Here is a 19,359-nt window from a genome sequence, read left to right as displayed (position 1 = left end):
GTGTGTGTGTGTGTTTTAGTGCCTTGATTAAAGCTTGTATACACGGGAAACAGACAGTCGGGGAGGAGGGACACGGAGAAACTTGACTTGGCTCAGGTTGTGAGAGGTGGCGAGTGTGTGTGTGCCAATGCTGTATGTGTGAGTGTGTGTATACATCCATGTGCATCAGTGTGAGTGCATGTATGGAAAAAGCTTCAAGCTCCAAGAACGTGTGAGTGTGCGGCACCTGTTTACATGTGCAACGCATGCATGATACTGCTCAGATGGGGTTTATTAGTGTTTCAGTAAGAACCTGGTATGAATATCAGTGAGGCGGAAAGACCTCATCAGACCCGCGATAATTCCCACGATCGAATCCAATTGAGTTCCATATGAAAACAATAGCGAAGGAGGATGTGAACAAAGGTGCTCCCGCGGAGAGGAGAGATTTATTACATTTGCTGGTGAAGAAACTCTGTAGGGTGAGAAGGAAAGAGAGCACTGAGTGTGTCTGAAGGTGTGTTTTTGGCAGAGGAGGGGGGGAATCAACATAATGAGCTCAATCTGCCTTTGTGTGCATCTGTCTCTCTTCTCATTCTTCCCCTTCTCTCTCTCTTCCCTCTCATCCCACAACTGTCACACAGTTGCTTCTGCGCAGCCAAATGAGCTGCAGCCGCGTTCCTTTTGGGAAACTATGAGATAAATAAGTGCGTTTCCCCTAACAGACAGTGTTTTGGGTTACACGTAACGGCTTCAGAAGCTGCCTCCATCTACTATTTTCACCCAAAATCCATTTTATGGATCACTCCCTGGTCCCACTCTGGCCTCAAATATCTGATTTACAAGTCATCAGGCAGGGTAATATTCTGACAGGCTGTCGGCACAGAATCTGTTTAAGTCGCCGGCCTTATCTCTCTTCTCCTTCTAATATTTACTTTCAAATATTGCCTTACAGATATGATATCCATCCCAGCATAGTCATCTTCTTCCTTTAGCTGCATGTGTGCTTGCAAATGTACCAGCAAACACAGATAAATGGTCACCATGGTGAGGAGTGAAATGGAGTATTTCCATTAATAAGCTGCACAGTGTTATCATCAAAGATGCACTAATCCAATACTGATGTGACACCAACACAGCGGCTGCACGTGACTGACTGTAGTTTATCACCACAAAACATGTTCACACACACACACACACACACACACACACTGTACAAAACTGCATCCATCAGAAGGACCTGGGCTGACAGTCTCGTCAAAGCCAGCCTCAGGGGAGTAGAGAATTGCATTGTGGGATTGAGTCCTCCCGTCGGACACGCCGCTCTGACAGTAGAGAAAGACGGGAAGCAAGAGACGGGAAGCAAGAGACGGGTGGGAGGAGTGGGGAAAACTGGGGGATGTACAGCCTGACCACAGGACCTGGGTAAAGCCAGAGGACGGTGGCGTCAGTGTGGGCGGCTGTTCTTCATGTGCTGGCTGGTCCCATGAAGGACAGAGAAAACCAGCACGTCTGCGTCGCACACTGGAACACACAGGAACACACAGGAACACACAGGAACACACGGGAACACACAGGAACACACAGGAACACACAGGAACACAAAGACCTCCTGAGCGTCTGCCAGGCTGGAGTCAGTGAAACACGGCCCGAGTTAGGGCGCAAAACAATGTCGTTGGTGACAAATGTGTGTAAAACACACGCATGGAGGCAGACGTCTAAAGGCAGCTGCTGGTGAAGTGAGCTGTCGACCCTTCGGGAGACGGGGAAAAAACAAAAAAGTCCAACCCGAAACCCCAGAATCAACAATCCGACCACAGCGTTGGGGCGCAAACCTGCTGCTGTCCTGCACGGGCGTCTTTTCACATGATGATTGCGGCCCAGTTTCAGCGTCAAGGAGGAATCCATTCAACAAACACACAAAGAGACAGAAAAAAGAAGTGAGTGTGAGGCAGCGAGACTCTCCAATTAGGAAGGAAACACTGTCACTCTATTCACTTCACTCTTCGCTTGGCTCCTGACAAACACTGTTGCGATTCCTTCAACTAGCACTCATGTTTGTCCCTGACACTTCCTAGGCTCTAATTAGGCTTGTAAATAATTATTGCAATTAAAGCCTACAATTAGGTGAAGTGAAGCGCCGCCATTAGTTTCACAATAAATGTCATGAGCATTCGGCATAGTCGCGGGGAGGAAACAGACAAATGCCGTGCCATTATGGAGGGAGGGAGGCAGACAGACAGCCAGAGTGAAAGAGACAGAAAGAGAGACGAGGGGTTTTATGAAGACAGTCGACACACTCACAGCTCTTAATTACAGAGCTGATTATTCTGGCAGGGTGGCTCTGGACTCGTCCTCTGGCTCACAAGCTCACACGGCACTGCAAAAGCCAGACTTCTCAAATTGAATGACTTTTTATACTAATGATAATGATTGTGGTAAGCTAGGCTCTTATTTTTGGGTTTAGAATTCACACTATAGATTTTTCTGCTCATTACACCACATGAAAAGTGTAATTTCGGGGTGACTTTGACGTTCAATTGCCATAAATCGGAGTGAATAGCTGAAATGGTCTCAGTTCCTAGATCGTGCAGATCTTTGATTATCTTCAAATACTTTTATTAAAGTTATAATACCATTTTATTCCCCCACTGTCACTCCAACCTGAAGGTTTTTTCTCATGGTTTCTCAATGTTAAACTCTGGGATGGAGCAGACAGCGCGAGACAGAAATGTCAGCGGGTCAGAGGGTCTCAGAACCGGGTATCATTTTCCTCATTATCCCATATTATGTCAGGTGACCGGTGAGACCTTTGGGGGGGTGTCAAGGTGGATGTGAGTTTTCAGCTGGTGTTTAAGGACGTGCTGGCATGTTTTCACCAAGCGATCCCCCCCCCCCCTCTGTGGAACCTGTTTCACCTGCAGCGGCTGTCAGAATACGTGTGCTTTGTTTACCGACAGCTTCCTGTTGCAGCGAATGATTCCATCTCCTGTCCATCCATCTTATTCTGCAGCAATAACAACCTCCAGGGTGTCTCCAAGGCTAAAGTTATGAAAAATGGAAACAATCCCTCCAGATTCCCTCCAGAGTGCAACTCCCTGGGAATCCGTCCTCACTTCCTCTCATTCTCTTTCCCGTCCACTGTCTCAGACTGATGGGGCTCATGTGCAACACAGGTAGGGCAGACACAAATGTCACCAACATGTTATTTTAGTGCAGGACCAGAAAATAATCCAGAGCGACGTCGCTGGCTGCATCCACCTCGGTGCTGGAAGATCTGAGTAATTCAGCGATCTGCACCCTTTAATGCTCCATCTTTTGTGATTCCTGCTCATTTTGGCAGCAATTCTGACAGCAATTAAATCTAAAATAACATCCAAAAAACCCTGTCAGGACTGAACCTTGATGAACCTCCACCACGTGTGTGAAGCTGAACCTGGGTGTGAAGGTTGAGGTGGGGGTTGACATTGACGTTAAAGGGGAGGTAGATGGGTTTTAGGCAGGGACCTGGGTGCACGGGCTTCAACTAATTAACAGCTTGATGGGAGCTGACAGGACGTGTGCTGCTATCAAATAATGAGGTTAGGAATGGCCAGTGGTTCCAGGGCACAAAACCTGATTAACACTAATCCAGGCTTAAGTCAATTAACAATTCCTGCTCAGGGACTCATGCAAATGAGGAGCCTTTGTTAGGGGGACTAGCACTGGGGACCAAACAGAGCTGAGGATCACATGTGTATGAAACACAGATGGAACACAGCTGAAGGAGGAAGGATACATGCTCACCAAGAGAAGGAGAAGACTTCTAGTGGACGAGCAGATGGAGGCCAAAGAACTTGGGTTGGACGCAGAATGACCCCCTTCACCTTGATGGTCAGTCTGAGCCAGACCCCGAACTTCCCACAACCCCCCGATGCCAAAAGAGTCCACGAAAACAACCTTGAGCTCATTCGCAATAAATCAAAAGAAGCTCTTAATTTAAACCCGTCAACTGTGAGGAGAAATCTCTGTTTCCAGAAGATGCAGTTCCCAACACACACAACTTAAAACATAACCCAATAATCAGTATTTTAGCGCGTCAGCTAAGCCTAGGAAAACACGTCTATCTTATCCGGTATAAGAGCGTTGGACAGGTCTCTGGCTGGTAAAAGTGACGCCTGAGTGAAAAGCCAAACGGCCTCATCTATAAGACGGGAAGTTCATATCGACAGGAGAATTTATCCTAATTTGTCCAGGTGTCAATACAAGCAGATGTCACAGTCTCCGGCTCCAGAGCTGCCCTCCTTTTCCATTTATGAGGAAAAGGTGTGCCATTGATTTACTGGCCCTCAGCCCAACACATGACCCCCCCCCCCCCCTCGGCCACACTCACGCCCCGGATTAAACGTGATGGCCGATCCATCAGCACCAACATCTGCTGGGTGACTGATGCCACTGAGGCGCTTGGCTGGTGTGTGGTGATAAACTGGTCTGATGGCCACACTCACGAGCTCGCTTGGTTATAATTAGTCCTTTTAATTTGGAAATTATCCGAGGAGGAGAGGCGTCCCGACCGGGTCCTCCTGTGGGTCGATGAAGCTGAAGACAGATCGCTCCCGTGTGGAGAACCTACCTCTATTTGTCCTCTGAGTCGTGGCAGGCACCGACCAAACTGACGGGAAGATTACTGAACATGCTAAAGAGGGGGGGTCAAAGGTCAGACCAGAGGAGCGTCAATGAAGAACAAGACAACACCCAGTCAGCGCCCCTTCCTGACCAGAATGTTCCGTTCTCTTTTTTCCAGCTTCTTTGAGCTGAGGCTCAGTTTGACTGTTTGGCGCAGCACCTGAATCTCCCCGTGTTTTGATTCGGTTCACGCTGACCTACATCTCCTCCCTCTCTTCTGAAGGGAGAGAACATATTAGGGAAGAATGAAACCCTCTGCAATTACAAAGGTTAGCATTTTGTGTACGGACGTCTGGACACGTGCCTGCACAATCTGCTTGTTTTGAGGGATGCGCACATTAAATCTGGAAAACAAAAGACTTTCCAACACACGCTGGGAACAGCATGATGGCTGTACTGCTGTGTGCTGTAATGCTGTATCCTCAGCCATTAACACGTGGAATCAGTGCGTCACACACACCCAAGTCCTGCATAATGAGGAGCGAGTAGCATGTCAGCTAATCTAAGAAAGTACGAGGTGTGAATGGATCCCATTTCCCCCAGTCTCGATAACCACTGAACCCATTTCCTCCCAATCTGACCACAGCAGCCAAACAAAGGTTCTGGGGATAAAGAGGAAGGATAACCAGAAAACTCCAAGGGAAGGGACTCCAGAAAAGACCTCATACAATACAAAAAAGCTTCAAAAAGAGAAGCAAGAAGCCATGCATGAATTTCAAATTTCACAGCTGAGCACCTGAAAGAAATTGCGAGGATTGGAGAAAAGGTCTTTTTTTCCCTGATAATCTGAAGGCTGTAATGTTGCTGTTCCATACATGGAGCTGGGCGAGGGAGGAAGGCTGATGGGATTTAATGTTTGCTAAAGAGCTGAGGGTGTAGTGGAGAGTGACAGCAGCACATGGCTGAACACCTCTGTGGGGGGAGGCCATGAAAGACAGGGCTGTGTTTAACAAGGCAGCTCAGTGTCCCTCAGTTGGTCATGCTAGCAAGAATTTCACACTCATGCTTATAAAGCACTGGTAATTAAAAGGTCACTATTTCACCGAGATCCCCATTAATTCTTGAAGGCTATTCGGTGCTGATGTGAGAGCTATAAAACAACACAAAGCCCAATCTCCATTACAAAGTCAACACCTGCGTCTTTTCTTGGGATTTGATTAAAACCTGGGGGAAACAACGCCACCCTTTTATGGAGTTTTTGTCTCGTTTTTTCACGTGTTTAGAAACCGTTCTTCAAGGCCGCGCCATAGGTATCACTTCAGAACTCTTTCAGATGTTAAATCCTGATTGTTCCACATGAATAATACATGATAGGCTGGTTTCTAGATACTGGCCACTGACCAAAGCCGCCGCCACAGCGCCGTCACTGCTTCTCCTCTGTGTGTGATGAGAGCGGCTGCTGGGTGCCGGCGGCCATAACAGCGAAAACACACAAAGGAAACGAGCGAGACCTCCTAACAACGTTGATAATCCAGGCCTCCGAAGACCCCAGTTCCATTCTGCAGCAGTTGCTGCTATTTATCCTTGTGTACTGCATTGCGTTGATAAACTGGCGACAAAGAGAAAGGGTGGCGCTCAAGGCCGCAGCGTCACCGCCGTCTGTGTCGCTCCGGCTTCTGGGAAACTTGTGCAGCAAACGAACCACAATACGGGACTGGACAGAATCCTTCTCGTGCATGTCGAAAGAGAAAGGCATCCCGCAGTCGCTGCGGGTCCGAGCGGTTGCATTTGCATGCAGAGCAGCGGCGGGTTCGCTCGGCTCCAGCTGCTACTCACACATGAATAATCCTCCTACCTGTTTCATTAGACCTGGAACAGCAGCAGCACCGCCTGACCAAAGGGATGGGAGGCAAAGAAGAAGGTTAAAGCCACCCCTGAAAGACCCGGGAACACGCTACGCAGAGCCTACCAGGTCTGCTTTGTTACAGCAGAGCAAGATGTGCAATTCAGTTTGAAATCTGCTGCTTTTGATGCAATATTAAAGGCAGTGAGGTGTTTGGTGTTCACGTGAGGCAGACAGCTAAAGAAGAAGAGAGGAAAACCAGAGTAGATGTGTCTGGAAGGCAGCTTCACTGAACCTCCCAAAACAGCCGTGACCTTTGTCTTCCCACCACTGGCGTTCTGACCCAATCATGGACTGAATGGCTGCATTACTGGTCTTTATATAGAATGTGTGATGCACGTACAGAGGAGAAGGAGCCAGCTCGCTTGAATCACGATTTGAAATCACAAGACCAACAAGAGGATGGCGAGATGTCCTGAGACAAGCGGAAACGACGTCATTTCTCGGTGCCTGAAAGGAAATATTAACATCTGGGAAAAGAATAAAAACCCTGAAAATGAAAATCTCTTGTTAGACTTTGTATTTCAGGGTTGTCAGTAAAGATAAAGCACCCTCTCCTAACACACACACACACACACACACACAAACACACACACACACACACACACAATGCTCTTGCATAAGAAAAACTCAGCGAGCCAGGTCTTTTCATCAGTTCCAGTGCGCTGCCTCACACTGGGTCAATCTTACCACATCATTTATATGGCGGCTGCTATTGTCGTTACATCCAAAAAACAAAAGTGCACTTTTACACGGCGGCACCACAGATCACACATGAAAGAGCGAGCTATTAAATATCTTTCAGGGTCATTGGGAATGGAAGAAAGAAACAAAAGGACGGGGAGGGAGCTGAAAGTTCTCCCCCACTGATGGATCACATGTGGTAGGCAGTGAAATTTCTATCCATACAGAATAGGTGTAATCTATATGTCCTGCATGTGCTTGAGAGGAAAAGTCAAGATGAAAAGCCTCTGGAAGCATTATGAGGATTTCATTTGAATAGTGACTGGCAGAATGTGAGCGTCTATAATTCTATTTTTTGCATGTGTGAGTGTACAGGCGGGCGAGCGAGCATTATGCAGATTTGTATGCAAATGACAAGCGAGGGAGCATGTGCCCCAGAGCCTGTCTACATGTTTGTGTTTGTGCGTGAACTCACACATCCCACCATTCGCGGCTTCGCCACAACACACAGACAGGTGTGAGGACCGGAGAGAGCGAGCGAGAGAGCGAGCGAGAGAGCGAGCCCAGACTGTGGAGCGTGGCCTCGCTGTGCAAATATTGCTCTCCTCTCCCCGGTCTGTGTCTGCTGCTCTCACTCAGGGTCTGTCTGTCTCCCTCTTGGTCTCACTGTATTCCCACTGTGCCAAACACAGAGGGCCTCTTTGTTGCTCAGAGGAGGAAATGCAACTGGAGCCAAATCTGCCCTCCTTTATTCCGAAAATCTCCCGCCTTCGTCCTTATGGTCTCACATCACGCAGCCTGTCCTAAAGATCAATCTGACACTTGGAAACAAAGAAGATGGCTTTCGCGGCATCCCGGGCCTCGTGTATAGCTTGAGGTGACATTTAGGCTAATGGTGAGATAAAAGGTCAAACAGATCGACCAAATGCTAAGGTGAAAGGGCTCCTTTGACGAAGGGTAGCTAAAATGCTAACTATATATACGCTAGTGAGGAAACGCACCAAAGAACTGGCACAAGCGTGTTTGACCGGACTAAACCCAACCCTGTTACTCTGCTGGGGGACTCTGAGTGGTACCCTTCAACATGCAGGGTAACATCCGCGCAGTCTGTGCGTGCATGAGCGAACGTCTGTCTGTTTGAATCCCCCGACCCCTGGAGAGCAAAACACAAGAGTCTACGAGCTGAATGCTAATAGAAAGCAGCAGCACCGCTTCTCATTCTGATGCGGCCGGTAATGTAGTCAACATCAAATGCTCGTTTTATCTGCAGAATAATCGGCCGTAAATATGGGAAACAGACCCCAGACTCTTCTTTTTGGGGTCGCATAAATGTCAACGTTCTCAGTTTTACACACACGAAAACTATCAGGAGCCGTTTGCAGATTTCTTTTCTGCCGTACAAAACGTCGTGCTAAGTTTCAACACTGGCTGATGTTGAGAATTATTAGTGAGGTTGTATTTCACATGGTTATATTTTTAGTCTCACAGCAAAGTCTGGCTGAAACTGAGAACCTCTTTAACAGTTTTTTTTATAGCCAGACGGAGGAGAAAAAGAGAAGAGAAATGAGCTGAAACAGCCTGGATGTGCTTCACACTGCTGTGGAGCAGATGTGTGCTCCCATGGACGTCAGGCAGAAGATGCCTGTCAATCACAGGTGAAAAATGCCACCCCTCCTGCGTCACATGATGCGGTTTGTGCTGCGTTCGGCTCTACAACTGCGCCGTGCCACCCTCACGGCTCCGAACCTGGGAGCTCTGCACGCTCCGCACGCTCGGTTGTTGAGTGTGTTAAAAGCAGAGATAAGGACAGAGGACGACAATCTATCACCTCGCCCTGACAGCCTCGCATGCGCTGCGTCTCTATGGATCACCGCGCCGCCACGCTCGCCCACAGCTGCTCCTCCTCTCTTCTTCTATCCTTTCATCTCCGATCACCTCCACTCTGTCCTTGTGCTCCTCTCTTCCAACCTGGCCTGCCCTCCCCGCCTTCGTCAGCGGCATTGACGGCGATCAGCTGCTTCCCACCCGCCCGCAGTGCTGTGTCACTTCATTAGAAATGGGAAGATGACCTTGCACTATATGTCTCTTTGTCTCTGCGTCTCTCTTTAAGTCATGCCCTCCTGCAGCTGTCTCCACGTTTCCTCATCACTTTTGTGCACTTACATCAGCCAAGCCGCCGTCATCTCTCTCTTTCTCCCGCTACCTTGTTTTCCTTCTTTTTTCCTTCTCCTTGCCCTTATTGTTCTTCTTCATTATCAAGGGCTGTCACAACCCCCCCGCAGAGCCGCCCAGGTTATTTATAGCTAACAGAGGGTGGCGGTGGTGCTGATGTTAAGAGGTGGGCCATCTTTAATGCCTGCTAGCGTTCACATTTTTCTTGACAATTACACACGCGGTGTTTATAACGTACCTGTCTCTCCGACATAACGTAAAGGTAGTTGCGGTCGAGGGAGAAGGCCATGTCTCTCAGGACCGGGCTCCCATCTTTGATGACGGACATGGTCTCATACTGGACGCCGCCGTGAGGAGGGCCGTCGACGCGAATCTGAGGAAAGACAAACACAAACAGGTCAGTTATTTATAAGAATCCGACGGCAGGGAGGGAAGTCGGATGAAGAATGATTGGCAGGGACGGCAGACGGGTCAAATAAACGATCCACGTCGTCGTCGTTTACCTGCCTGTAAATTCACGAGGGAGGAAATGTTACACGAGGGAGGTTCAGACCAAAAGAGACACAAAAATCTCCTCCGTGGCTCTGACATTTGCATGGGAACGACAATTTAAACCTGGAAATCCTCAGCGTCCATGACGGCAGCGCATTCCCACCGGTGTGTGGATTCATTAGCATGAAACACAAACAGGAATCATCACGTGGACACGTGACCCTGTGTGGGACATATATTGTTTCATGTTGTGAAGCGAACGTCAGCGCCCCGTGGTTTCATGCAGGATGGGGTTACAACAACTGTTTAGAATTATCCGCCGGTATTATTAGACCTCTGTGAAACCTTAGCTCTGTTTTGCTTTTCTCATTCTCCTGATGAAAAATGGATTTCCTCGCTGAAACTTTGAACTTGACGCCAACACAACCAACTACAAAAGCACAGGAGAGATGTTCTCATGACTTATAGGAGGATGGTGACTCCCCGCCTGACCCCAACGGGCCCGTGTCAGCCCTCCTTCTTTATGCACCAGACCCTGCTGGACTAATATACAACCTGTGCAGTAAATCTGGAGGGGCAGGGGCAGTTCTCCGAGGCTGGGCGTGAGAGATGTCTCCGTGATGTCACGTCAATGGAGCCGACTCCACCCAGGGAAGCTGATGGCTCTATCATCTGTCCATCTGCGCCTGCACCTCTCCACCCAAACATTCATCTGTCTATTCAAATGTTGACAACACCAAAGAGCAGCCGGGCTCCCACATCACAGAGGGGAGAGTCAAGGTCATACGTCCATCAAAAAATAAAAAGATCGACCGGGAGGCCGTGTCAGCGAGCGTGCGTGCCGGTTCGCCTCAATGTATGTCGACTTGCAGGATGTTGGGGGAAAGGCTACACGCGAAGCCCCCCCCCCAGCTTTGCCTCTTAGGCTCCAGGGTGAGCTGAGAACATGACAGCAGGCGGCAGCGTCAAGGGCCAGAGCTCAAAGTGGTTGAGCCTCCCAAGGCTGACCTACGTCCGACCTTGGCAGGCTAATCCAAACAACCAAAAAGAAGACATATGTGAAAACCATATGTAGGAGGGGAGAGGGCAGGATGTGGGGGCCGTGCCAGTCTTCATCCGCAGCGTGGAGGGGGACGTCGGCAAATGTGGTCATCCATAAAGCGCGGCGGCGAGCGGCCGGGCCGACACCGTCTCGCTCGCCGGCGTGTCAGCGTATGTGCGCGTACACCCGTGGAGCGCTCTGACGTGCGGTGATATGTGCCCTATCAGAGGGCCACGAGGGATCCCAAGATACGCTGACCTTTTCCCTGCACGCCTGCGGTTCGTCTGATTCAGATCTCCATCGAACAGGCCCCCACCGCTGTCGGGGGCCTGCAGACCAACACTGAGTCAGCAGCGCATGCTCAAGCATGGAGCAAGTCCAGAACCAAACCTTCACTCTGTGCAAGCGTCGGTCACGCTCTGCACACTACAACAAACCAGGTTACCCAGTCTAAACAGTTAACTCTCCGGTTAAGCAAACACTCACTCTGACTGAGCGGTAAATAACCAAGGGCCTATTTTCCAGGGCCCAAACACCGTCTGGTTCTTTGCCTTTATTGAATATCAATTGTTCATTCAAAAAAAAAAAAAGCTCTGTGCTCTCACAAAGGACATAATCACCACATTCAGCCCACACATCCCACTGTGCACGTAGCAGCCTTTGCAGACACAGCTGCTGCACAGATCCAGGAGCAGCTTTTTACAGTATGTGTAAAGTTTGCAAAATGTGGTCGATTCACACAGACAGAGGAAGAAACGTGCACGTGTTACTAGATCTGCTGAACGTGAAGAGGGGCGGGGTTATCTCTGCGTGGGCGAGGAGCGAGGAGTAAAACAGAGGAACGTTTTTGGGAAACCCCCCCCGAGCCCCTGCTCATTCCCAGGATACACACTTAATGTGATCAGCATCAGAATCTGTTGGTACAAGTCACACAGGTGTGAACTTCACCTTCTCTCACTCTCGTGGGAGAGGTTATGAAAGCACAGTTAGGACGACTGCTGCGGCGCCAAAAATAATCCTCTCACCTCATCCCAGTCTTACTCCCACGCTGAAATTCTACCACCTGAGTTAGCGACGGGCCCCAACGTCGTTTCCTGAGCATCATTTTACTGTTGCTGCTCTCTCAAATCTATCCCTTCTGTGCCACATTTGACCCTATATTATTTATCAGGTCGCGCCCCTTTGACGGTGTCCCGACCTCTTTTTTACTGGGTCCTGTCTGCAGAAACGACCCCCAAACCCCCGAGAGCTGCTGCTGGTTTGCTCTGGTCTGGTATTTGCTCAGTGAATAGCCAGCGTATCCGTATCAGCAGCATCTGGAAGCTGCAGCTGAGCTAAGTGGGGAAAAGTGAAGATGGACGAGCGTGGTGAAAAACATTCTGCATGTGCCCCGCGGGCGCCGTGGCCTGTGTGGTTAATATTTGTGAGAACAGTGTAGTCCTGACGTGAAAAACAACATCACAAACTCAAGTATCTAACACATCCAGACGTACAGAGAACGGTCACGGAGGTGACTTGAGCTCTGAAGACAGAAGAAAAAAGTCCCCAGGCGTCACACAGAAAGGGGGGACGATCCTTCTCTTACATAAAGCCTCAAAACCACTTCATGTAATTACACCGTTTCTTTGCTTTCTCAAAAGAATGCAGCCACAAGCCCGAATGCAGAGGAAACCAGAGACAAAGCTGGATTTTTATTGATCATACACGATAGTTGTAATGGAAAAATGGGTTCCCACATTTAGATTACCTCCCTGGGCTGCCACCTTATCGTGGTGGAGGGGTTTGCGTGTCCCAATGATCCCAGGAGCTCCGTTGTCTGGGGCTATATGCCCCTGGTAGGGCCACCCATGGCAAACAGGTCCTAGGTGAGGGACCAGACAAAGCGTAGCCCAGGACCCCCTAATGAAGATAAATAACATTGGTCTCAAGTTTCCCTTGCCCGGATGCGGGTCACCGGGGCCCCCTCCTGGAGCCAGGCCTGGGGGTGGGGCACATTGGCGAGCGCCTGGTGGCCGGACCTCTGCCTATGGAGTCCGGCCGGGCGCAGCCCGAAGAGGCAACATGGGACCCCCTTCCCGTGGGCTCACCACCTGCAGGAGGGGCCAAGGGGGTCGGGTGCATTGTGTTTTGGGTAGCAGCCGGAGGCAGGGACCTTGGCGGTCTGATTCCCGGCTGCACAAACTGGCTCTAGGGACATGGAATGTCACCTCTCTGGTGGGAAAGGAGCCTGAGTTGGTGCGCGAGGTTGAGAAGTTCCGACTAGATATAGTTGGCCTCACCTCGACGCACGGCAAGGGCTCTGGAACCAGTCTTCTTGAGAGGGGTTGGACTCTCTACCACTCTGGAGTTGCCGATGGTGAGAGGCGACGAGCAGGGGTGGCAATTCTGGTTGCTCCCCGGCTCAGTGCCTGTGTATTGGAGTTTACCCCGGTGGATGAGAGGGTAGCCTCCCTTCGCCTTCGGGTGGGGGGACGGATCCTGACTGTTGTTTGTGCCTATGGTCCAAACAGCAGTTCAGCGTATCCACCCTTTTTGGAGTCCTTAGAGGGAGTGCTGGAGAGTGCCCCTTCTGGGGGCTCCCTCGTCCTCCTGGGTGACTTCAATGCTCACGTTGGCAATGACAGTGTGACCTGGAGAGGTGTGATTGGGAAGAACGGCCCCCCTGATCTGAACCCGAGTGGTGTTTTGTTATTGGACTTCTGTGCTCGTCTCAGATTGTCCATAACGAACACCTTGTTCAGACATAAAGGCGTCCACATGTGCACTTGGCACCAGGACGCCTTAGGCCGCAGATCGATGATCGACTTTGTGGTTGTGTCATCGGATTTGCGGCCGCATGTTCTGGACACTCGGGTGAAGAGAGGGGCGGAGCTGTCAACTGATCACCACCTGGTGGTGAGTTGGCTCCGATGGTGGGGAAGGATGCCGGACAGACCTGGCAGGCCCAAACGTGTTGTGAGGGTCTGCTGGGAACGCCTGGCAGAGTCCCCTGTCAGAAGGAGCTTCAACTCACGCCTCCGGGAGAGCTTTGACCATGTCCCGGGGGAGGCGGGGGACATTGAGTCCGAGTGGACCATGTTCCGTGCCTCCATTGTCGAGGCAGCTGACCGGTGCTGTGGCCGCAAGGTGGTTGGTGCCTGTCGTGGCGGCAATGCCCGAACCCGCTGGTGGACACCAGCGGTGAGGGATGCCGTCAAGCTGAAGAAGGAGTCGTATCGGGCCTTACTGGCCTGTGGGACTCCTGAGGCAGCAGATGGGTACCGGCGTGCCAAGCGGAGTGCAGCTACGGCGGTTGCCGAGGCAAAGACTCGGGCATGGGAAGAGTTCGGTGAGGCCATGGAGAACGACTTTCGGACGGCCTCGAAAAGGTTCTGGACCACCATCCGGCGTCTGAGGAGGGGGAAGCAGTGCACTGTCAACACTGTGTATAGTGGTGATGGTGTGCTGCTGACCTCAACTCGGGATGTTGTGGATCGGTGGAAGGAATACTTCGAGGACCTCCTCAATCCCACCAACACGCCTTCCAGTGAGGAAGTAGGGCCCGGGGACCTGGAGATGGGCTCTCGTATCTCCGGGGCTGAAGTTGCCGAGGTAGTTAAAAAACTCCTCGGTGGCAAGGCCCCGGGGGTGGATGAGATCCGCCCAGAGTCCCTTAAGGCTCTGGATGTTGTAGGGCTGTCGTGGTTGACTCGACTCTGCAACATCGCGTGGACATCGGGGGCAGTGCCGCTGGATTGGCAGACCGGGGTGGTAGTCCCTCTTTTTAAGAAGGGGGACCGGAGGGTGTGTTCCAACTATAGGGGGATCACACTCCTCAGCCTCCCTGGCAAGGTCTATTCAGGGGTACTGGAGAGGAGGGTCCGCCGGATAGTCGAACCTCGGATTCAGGAGGAGCAATGTGGTTTTCGTCCTGGGCGTGGAACAGTGGACCAGCTCTACACCCTCAGCAGGGTCTTCGAGGGTACATGGGAGTTTGCCCAACCAGTCCACATGTGTTTTGTGGACTTGGAGAAAGCATTCGACCGTGTCCCCCGGGGGGTCCTGTGGGGGGTCCTCCGAGAGTATGGGGTGTCGGGCCCGTTGATACGGGCTGTCCGCTCCCTGTACGATCGGTGCCAGAGTTTGGTCCGAATTGCTGGCAGTAAGTCGAACTCGTTTCCGGTGAGGGTTGGCCTCCGCCAGGGCTGCCCTTTGTCACCGATTCTGTTCATAATTTTTATGGACAGAATTTCTAGGTGCAGTCATGGTGTTGAGGGGATCCGGTTTGGTGACCTCAGGATCGCGTCTCTGCTTTTTGCGGATGATGTGGTCCTGTTGGCTTCATCGGCCCGTGACCTCCAACTATCACTGGATCGGTTCGCCGCCGCCTGTGAAGCGGCTGGGATGAGAATCAGCACCTCCAAATCCGAGGCCATGGTTCTCAACCGGAAAAAGGTGGAGTGCCTTCTCCGGGTAAAGGAGGAGATCCTGCCCCAAGTGGAGGAGTTTAAGTACCTCGGGGTCTTGTTCACGAGTGAGGGAAGAATGGAGCGGGAGATCGACAGGCGGATCGGTGCGGCGTCCACAGTAATGCGGGCTCTGCACCGGTCCGTTGTGGTGAAGAGAGAGCTGAGCCGAAAGGCGAAGCTCTCGATTTACCGGTCGATCTTCGTTCCTACCCTCACCTATGGTCATGAGCTTTGGGTCGTGACCGAAAGAACAAGATCCCGGGTACAAGCGGCTGAAATGAGCTTCCTCCGTAGGGTGGCTGGGCTCTCCCTTAGAGATAGGGTGAGAAGCTCTGCCATCCGGGAGGAGCTCGGAGTAGAGTCGCTGCTCCTCCGCGTTGAGAGGAGCCAGATGGGGTGGCTTGGGCATCTAGTCAGGATGCCCCCTGGACGCCTCCCTGGTGAGGTGTTCAGGGCATGTCCCTCCGGTAAGAGACCCCCGGGGAGACCCAGGACACGTTGGAGAGACTATGTCTCTCGACTGGCCTGGGAACGCCTGGGGATCCCTCCGGATGAGCTAGAGGAAGTAGCTGGGGAGAGGGAAGTCTGGGATTCTCTCCTTAGGCTGCTGCCCCCGCGACCCGACCCCGGATAAGCGGCAGAGAATGGATGGATGGATGGAGATTACCTACTGAAAAAAAAAAAGGTTGCCACAATTTTCCTGATGAAAGCTTAATTTTTATTTTCACAGTTCAGGAAATAAAAGACGGGTTTGCTTCTGTACCAACGTTGCTACGGCACCCGGTCAGACACCAAGCGGCGGCCGGCAGGGGAAGCATGGCTGCGGCATCAGAGGCCTCCCCTCGCGGCTACGAGGGCCTCTGCCAGTGTGGCGCTTTTGATCGGCGCATGTAAGCACCCTGGAAAACTGTTTGAAGATTGACCAAGCTGCAGTCCAAATTGCTCTTTCCCCCCTTTTTCCCTCTCCCCTCGGTGTCCCTTCAACACGGTTCCAGGCTGCAAACCGTGCGAGTCCCTGTGAAGCAATTTGGTGAACGAAAGCAGTGAATAATTCTGAGGTAAAGGTGCATGTAAAGTGTGTTTGCAGTGCTCTGTGGATGCTGCTCGCCAGAGACAGGAGCGGAACAGAAAAGTCCAGGAAGCCTTGTTGAGGCAGCTTCCAAAATTGGCCAGTCCCACTTTGCGACAGAGACAAAACAAGTTGGGCGACCGGCTATTTAAAGGCAATCATGAAGACAAACAAAGCAACTGAAGAGAGTCTGAAAGCAAAACACTGAGCGATGACCTCTGACTCCATTTCACCATGTGTCTGCGTATTTGTCCAACATTTCTGCTTCAATTAAAAAGACAGTTCTTCTTTAATGGCTGCAGCTGCTAACTATTACCTGAGCGCTAACTATTACATTTGAAAAAAAAAAGAAAAGGTTGTTTTTTTTTCTGGCCGTAGCCTTGACGAGGGTTGTGCTGCTGAAACAGGACACGTGTGTTTACATGTGGCTGCCAAGGCCAATATGGGTCCATCTGAGGATGAACATTATGTTAGCTGCCCCAGCAGAACCTGCACCTTCACCAAACCACAAAACAACACCTTGCACTTGCAGAGGAAACCAAACTGAAGGTCTTCCATCCCGTTCCAGAACAGGATGGTGGAAGTTCCCTGGAATAACCTGATGCTTACATGGATGAGGAATTCGTGCAGAGGAAGAGCAGGATGGAGCGCGGATGTTAAACCGCTAAGTGACCTATCTGGCAGATTTCTTGTACGTATCATCTGCACTAATCCACTTCAACAGTCTTGGATGTGGAAGAGATAGGCTCCGGCCTTATCTGGGAGACGCCACACACTGGATTAGTCTCTGGGATGCAGCGACCTCTCCCAGACACACAGAAGAGGAGGCTCCTCTGAGGCTTCGTCGACCAGCTGGGTCACCACAACAGAAAAAAACGGAGGTCTGGGGGATCCAGCCAGGACTTGTGAGGCAGGTTTACACGTCTGAAGCGTGCTAAAGCTCACATGATCAAAATATGGCTGCTGAGACCAAACTCAGCCTCTGGAGCTGACCTTCAGTTAACGTTCAGTTACTGAACGTGTGTCAACTCTCCCCGCTTTCTCTCCTCATAAATAGCTGCTCCAAATATCCGTGAATATCCAAATATCCTTCACATAAGCTCTGGCACACCAAAATAAATTACAGTTTAATTTGCTAATATCTGATTTAGGTATAAAATGAAACCTTAATTTAGTGAAGAATAATTTCCTTATGGGGGCTTCTGCTCAATGGACCCTTATTACTGATGTTGTGACTTATTATTGCAGTTTGAGGAGAGAGGAAGATGCAGTAAAGGTGCATGCAGAAGCTAAATGGGCGCTTTCACACACGCGCACTGACGGATCCAAATCAACTGGCTGCAGCTGACAATTGGCAGAACAGCGTGTACAAACCAGGCCGGCATCTCTATCTATTCACGTACCTGTCTGGAAAACCTGGCTTGAAATGTAGCAGGCTGCTATTGTATTTCTTCAGGTGAAATGGGTGCAGGCTATTCAGCTGCCTCCATGTGTGTATCTGTGTGTTTGTGTGTATGTGTGCGTGTGTGTGTGTGTCTCCATTCTCCAAGTTTCTTGGTGCAGCAGCAGAAAACATGGAGCCTCTCTGCCTCGATAACGCATCTAATCCATCACCGGTGTCAGGCTGAAGAATTCTGGTGTCAGTGGCAAGTGGAGAGCAGAAATGTGCTGTGTGTGTGTGTGTGTGTGTGTGTGTGTGTGTGTGCTTTCTTTTGTTCCTGTTGTAAAATCCAAGCTTGCGTAAAGCATCTGTTAGCCTGTTTGTTTATATGTGCAGAAGGACCCTTCCCACCGGGCTGACTCGGAGGCCAGAGCGGCGTCTCTCCGGTGATGGAGCAGTGAAACGTGTCGACAGACAGGAAGACAGCAAACGAGGACGAAGGAAACAAAATGGAGAGGTACAGGGATCGGACAAAAGGTACGAGAACCCGGCTGCAAACGTTTGTGGTCAGGTGGAGGAGGAAGAGGAGGAATATTGCCTCATAAAACCCTTTTATGCGGGGCTCAGACAGTTGCTTCACATTTTTGCCAGTGCACAATAGCATGGTTTCCATGAAGGGAATCTTTGGGTCCCCTTTATGCAAACGCTCCCCCGTGCACCACTACTTCCTCATCAGATTGGGCAGAAACAGACGGTACGGTCCTGATAAAGCACAAATGATAACTATTAAAATGAACATTTGTTTTTTATCAGCGTTGAGTATCAGAGAATAATGAGAGCAAACTGATGCTCAGCGAGTCTTAACGACCAATCTCACATGCCCGTTTCCATAACCGCTCCATCCAAGGCTCAATCTAGTCTATTTTGGTTCTGTAATGTTGCCATCTCTCTGGGCCACATTACTCACACAACTGAACATGATTAGATCAGCACTTTCCCCTCTTGGCCCCCAAACTCTAAACAGAACGCAAAGACTGCAGCAGGCATTAGGGCTCTGCGGCGGGATGAGCTCAAGCCTCAACTTTAATAAACTCAAATACTCGTATTAAGCAGAGCAGCACAATGCGAGACCTATATTTAGCTGCACGCTAAAACACTGACGAGCCTGGCGAGCTGGTGCTGGATGGAGGCCAGGAAGGTTCAGCGAGGGAGCAGAACGGAGGGATGTGGTAGCAAAGACCCTCAAGAATGGGACTCTCTGGCAGGGTGGAGAAGCTGTTTCCACCCAGAAGTGAGTTTGTACACGGGAAGCAGACGAATCCTCCAGAAAGGATCCTTCATTATTGTCATGGCCACAACCTTTTCCCCTCAAATTAGTCAGCGAGACACCAACGATAAAGCAAAATAAGCTTTGCATCATCACTAATGTGTGTGGAGGATGGATATCTCTGATATAAACACGGTCAAACAAAGGCGGGAAGCTTATTCTGTTGCTTCTATGAGTCGCTGGAGGGAAAGCTCAGTGTAATCTGACTACTGAACACGTAGTAATAACAAAAGAATAAACTTCCAACTATATTTAAC

At 50.5% G+C, this 19,359-nt stretch overlaps 1 protein-coding gene across 3 annotated transcripts in view; it reads right to left on the bottom strand.

Moving 5' to 3' along the window:
- plxna2 (plexin A2) overlaps window positions 1-19,359 on the bottom strand; it is a 132,371-nt gene that overhangs the window by 62,563 nt on the left and 50,449 nt on the right. For all 3 annotated transcript variants that reach the window (XM_029833484.1, XM_011619284.2, XM_029833483.1), the window contains exon 4: window positions 9,582-9,716. In XM_029833484.1, coding sequence (XP_029689344.1) covers window positions 9,582-9,716 — 135 coding nt within the window. The remainder of the gene's footprint in view (window positions 1-9,581; window positions 9,717-19,359) is intronic.

The sequence above is a fragment of the Takifugu rubripes genome, chromosome 3 (genome assembly GCF_901000725.2).
Source record: "Takifugu rubripes chromosome 3, fTakRub1.2, whole genome shotgun sequence".
NCBI lineage: Eukaryota > Metazoa > Chordata > Actinopteri > Tetraodontiformes > Tetraodontidae > Takifugu > Takifugu rubripes.
The sequence above is the reverse complement of the archived record's forward strand: the minus strand, read 5'-3'. Positions and strand labels throughout refer to the sequence as shown.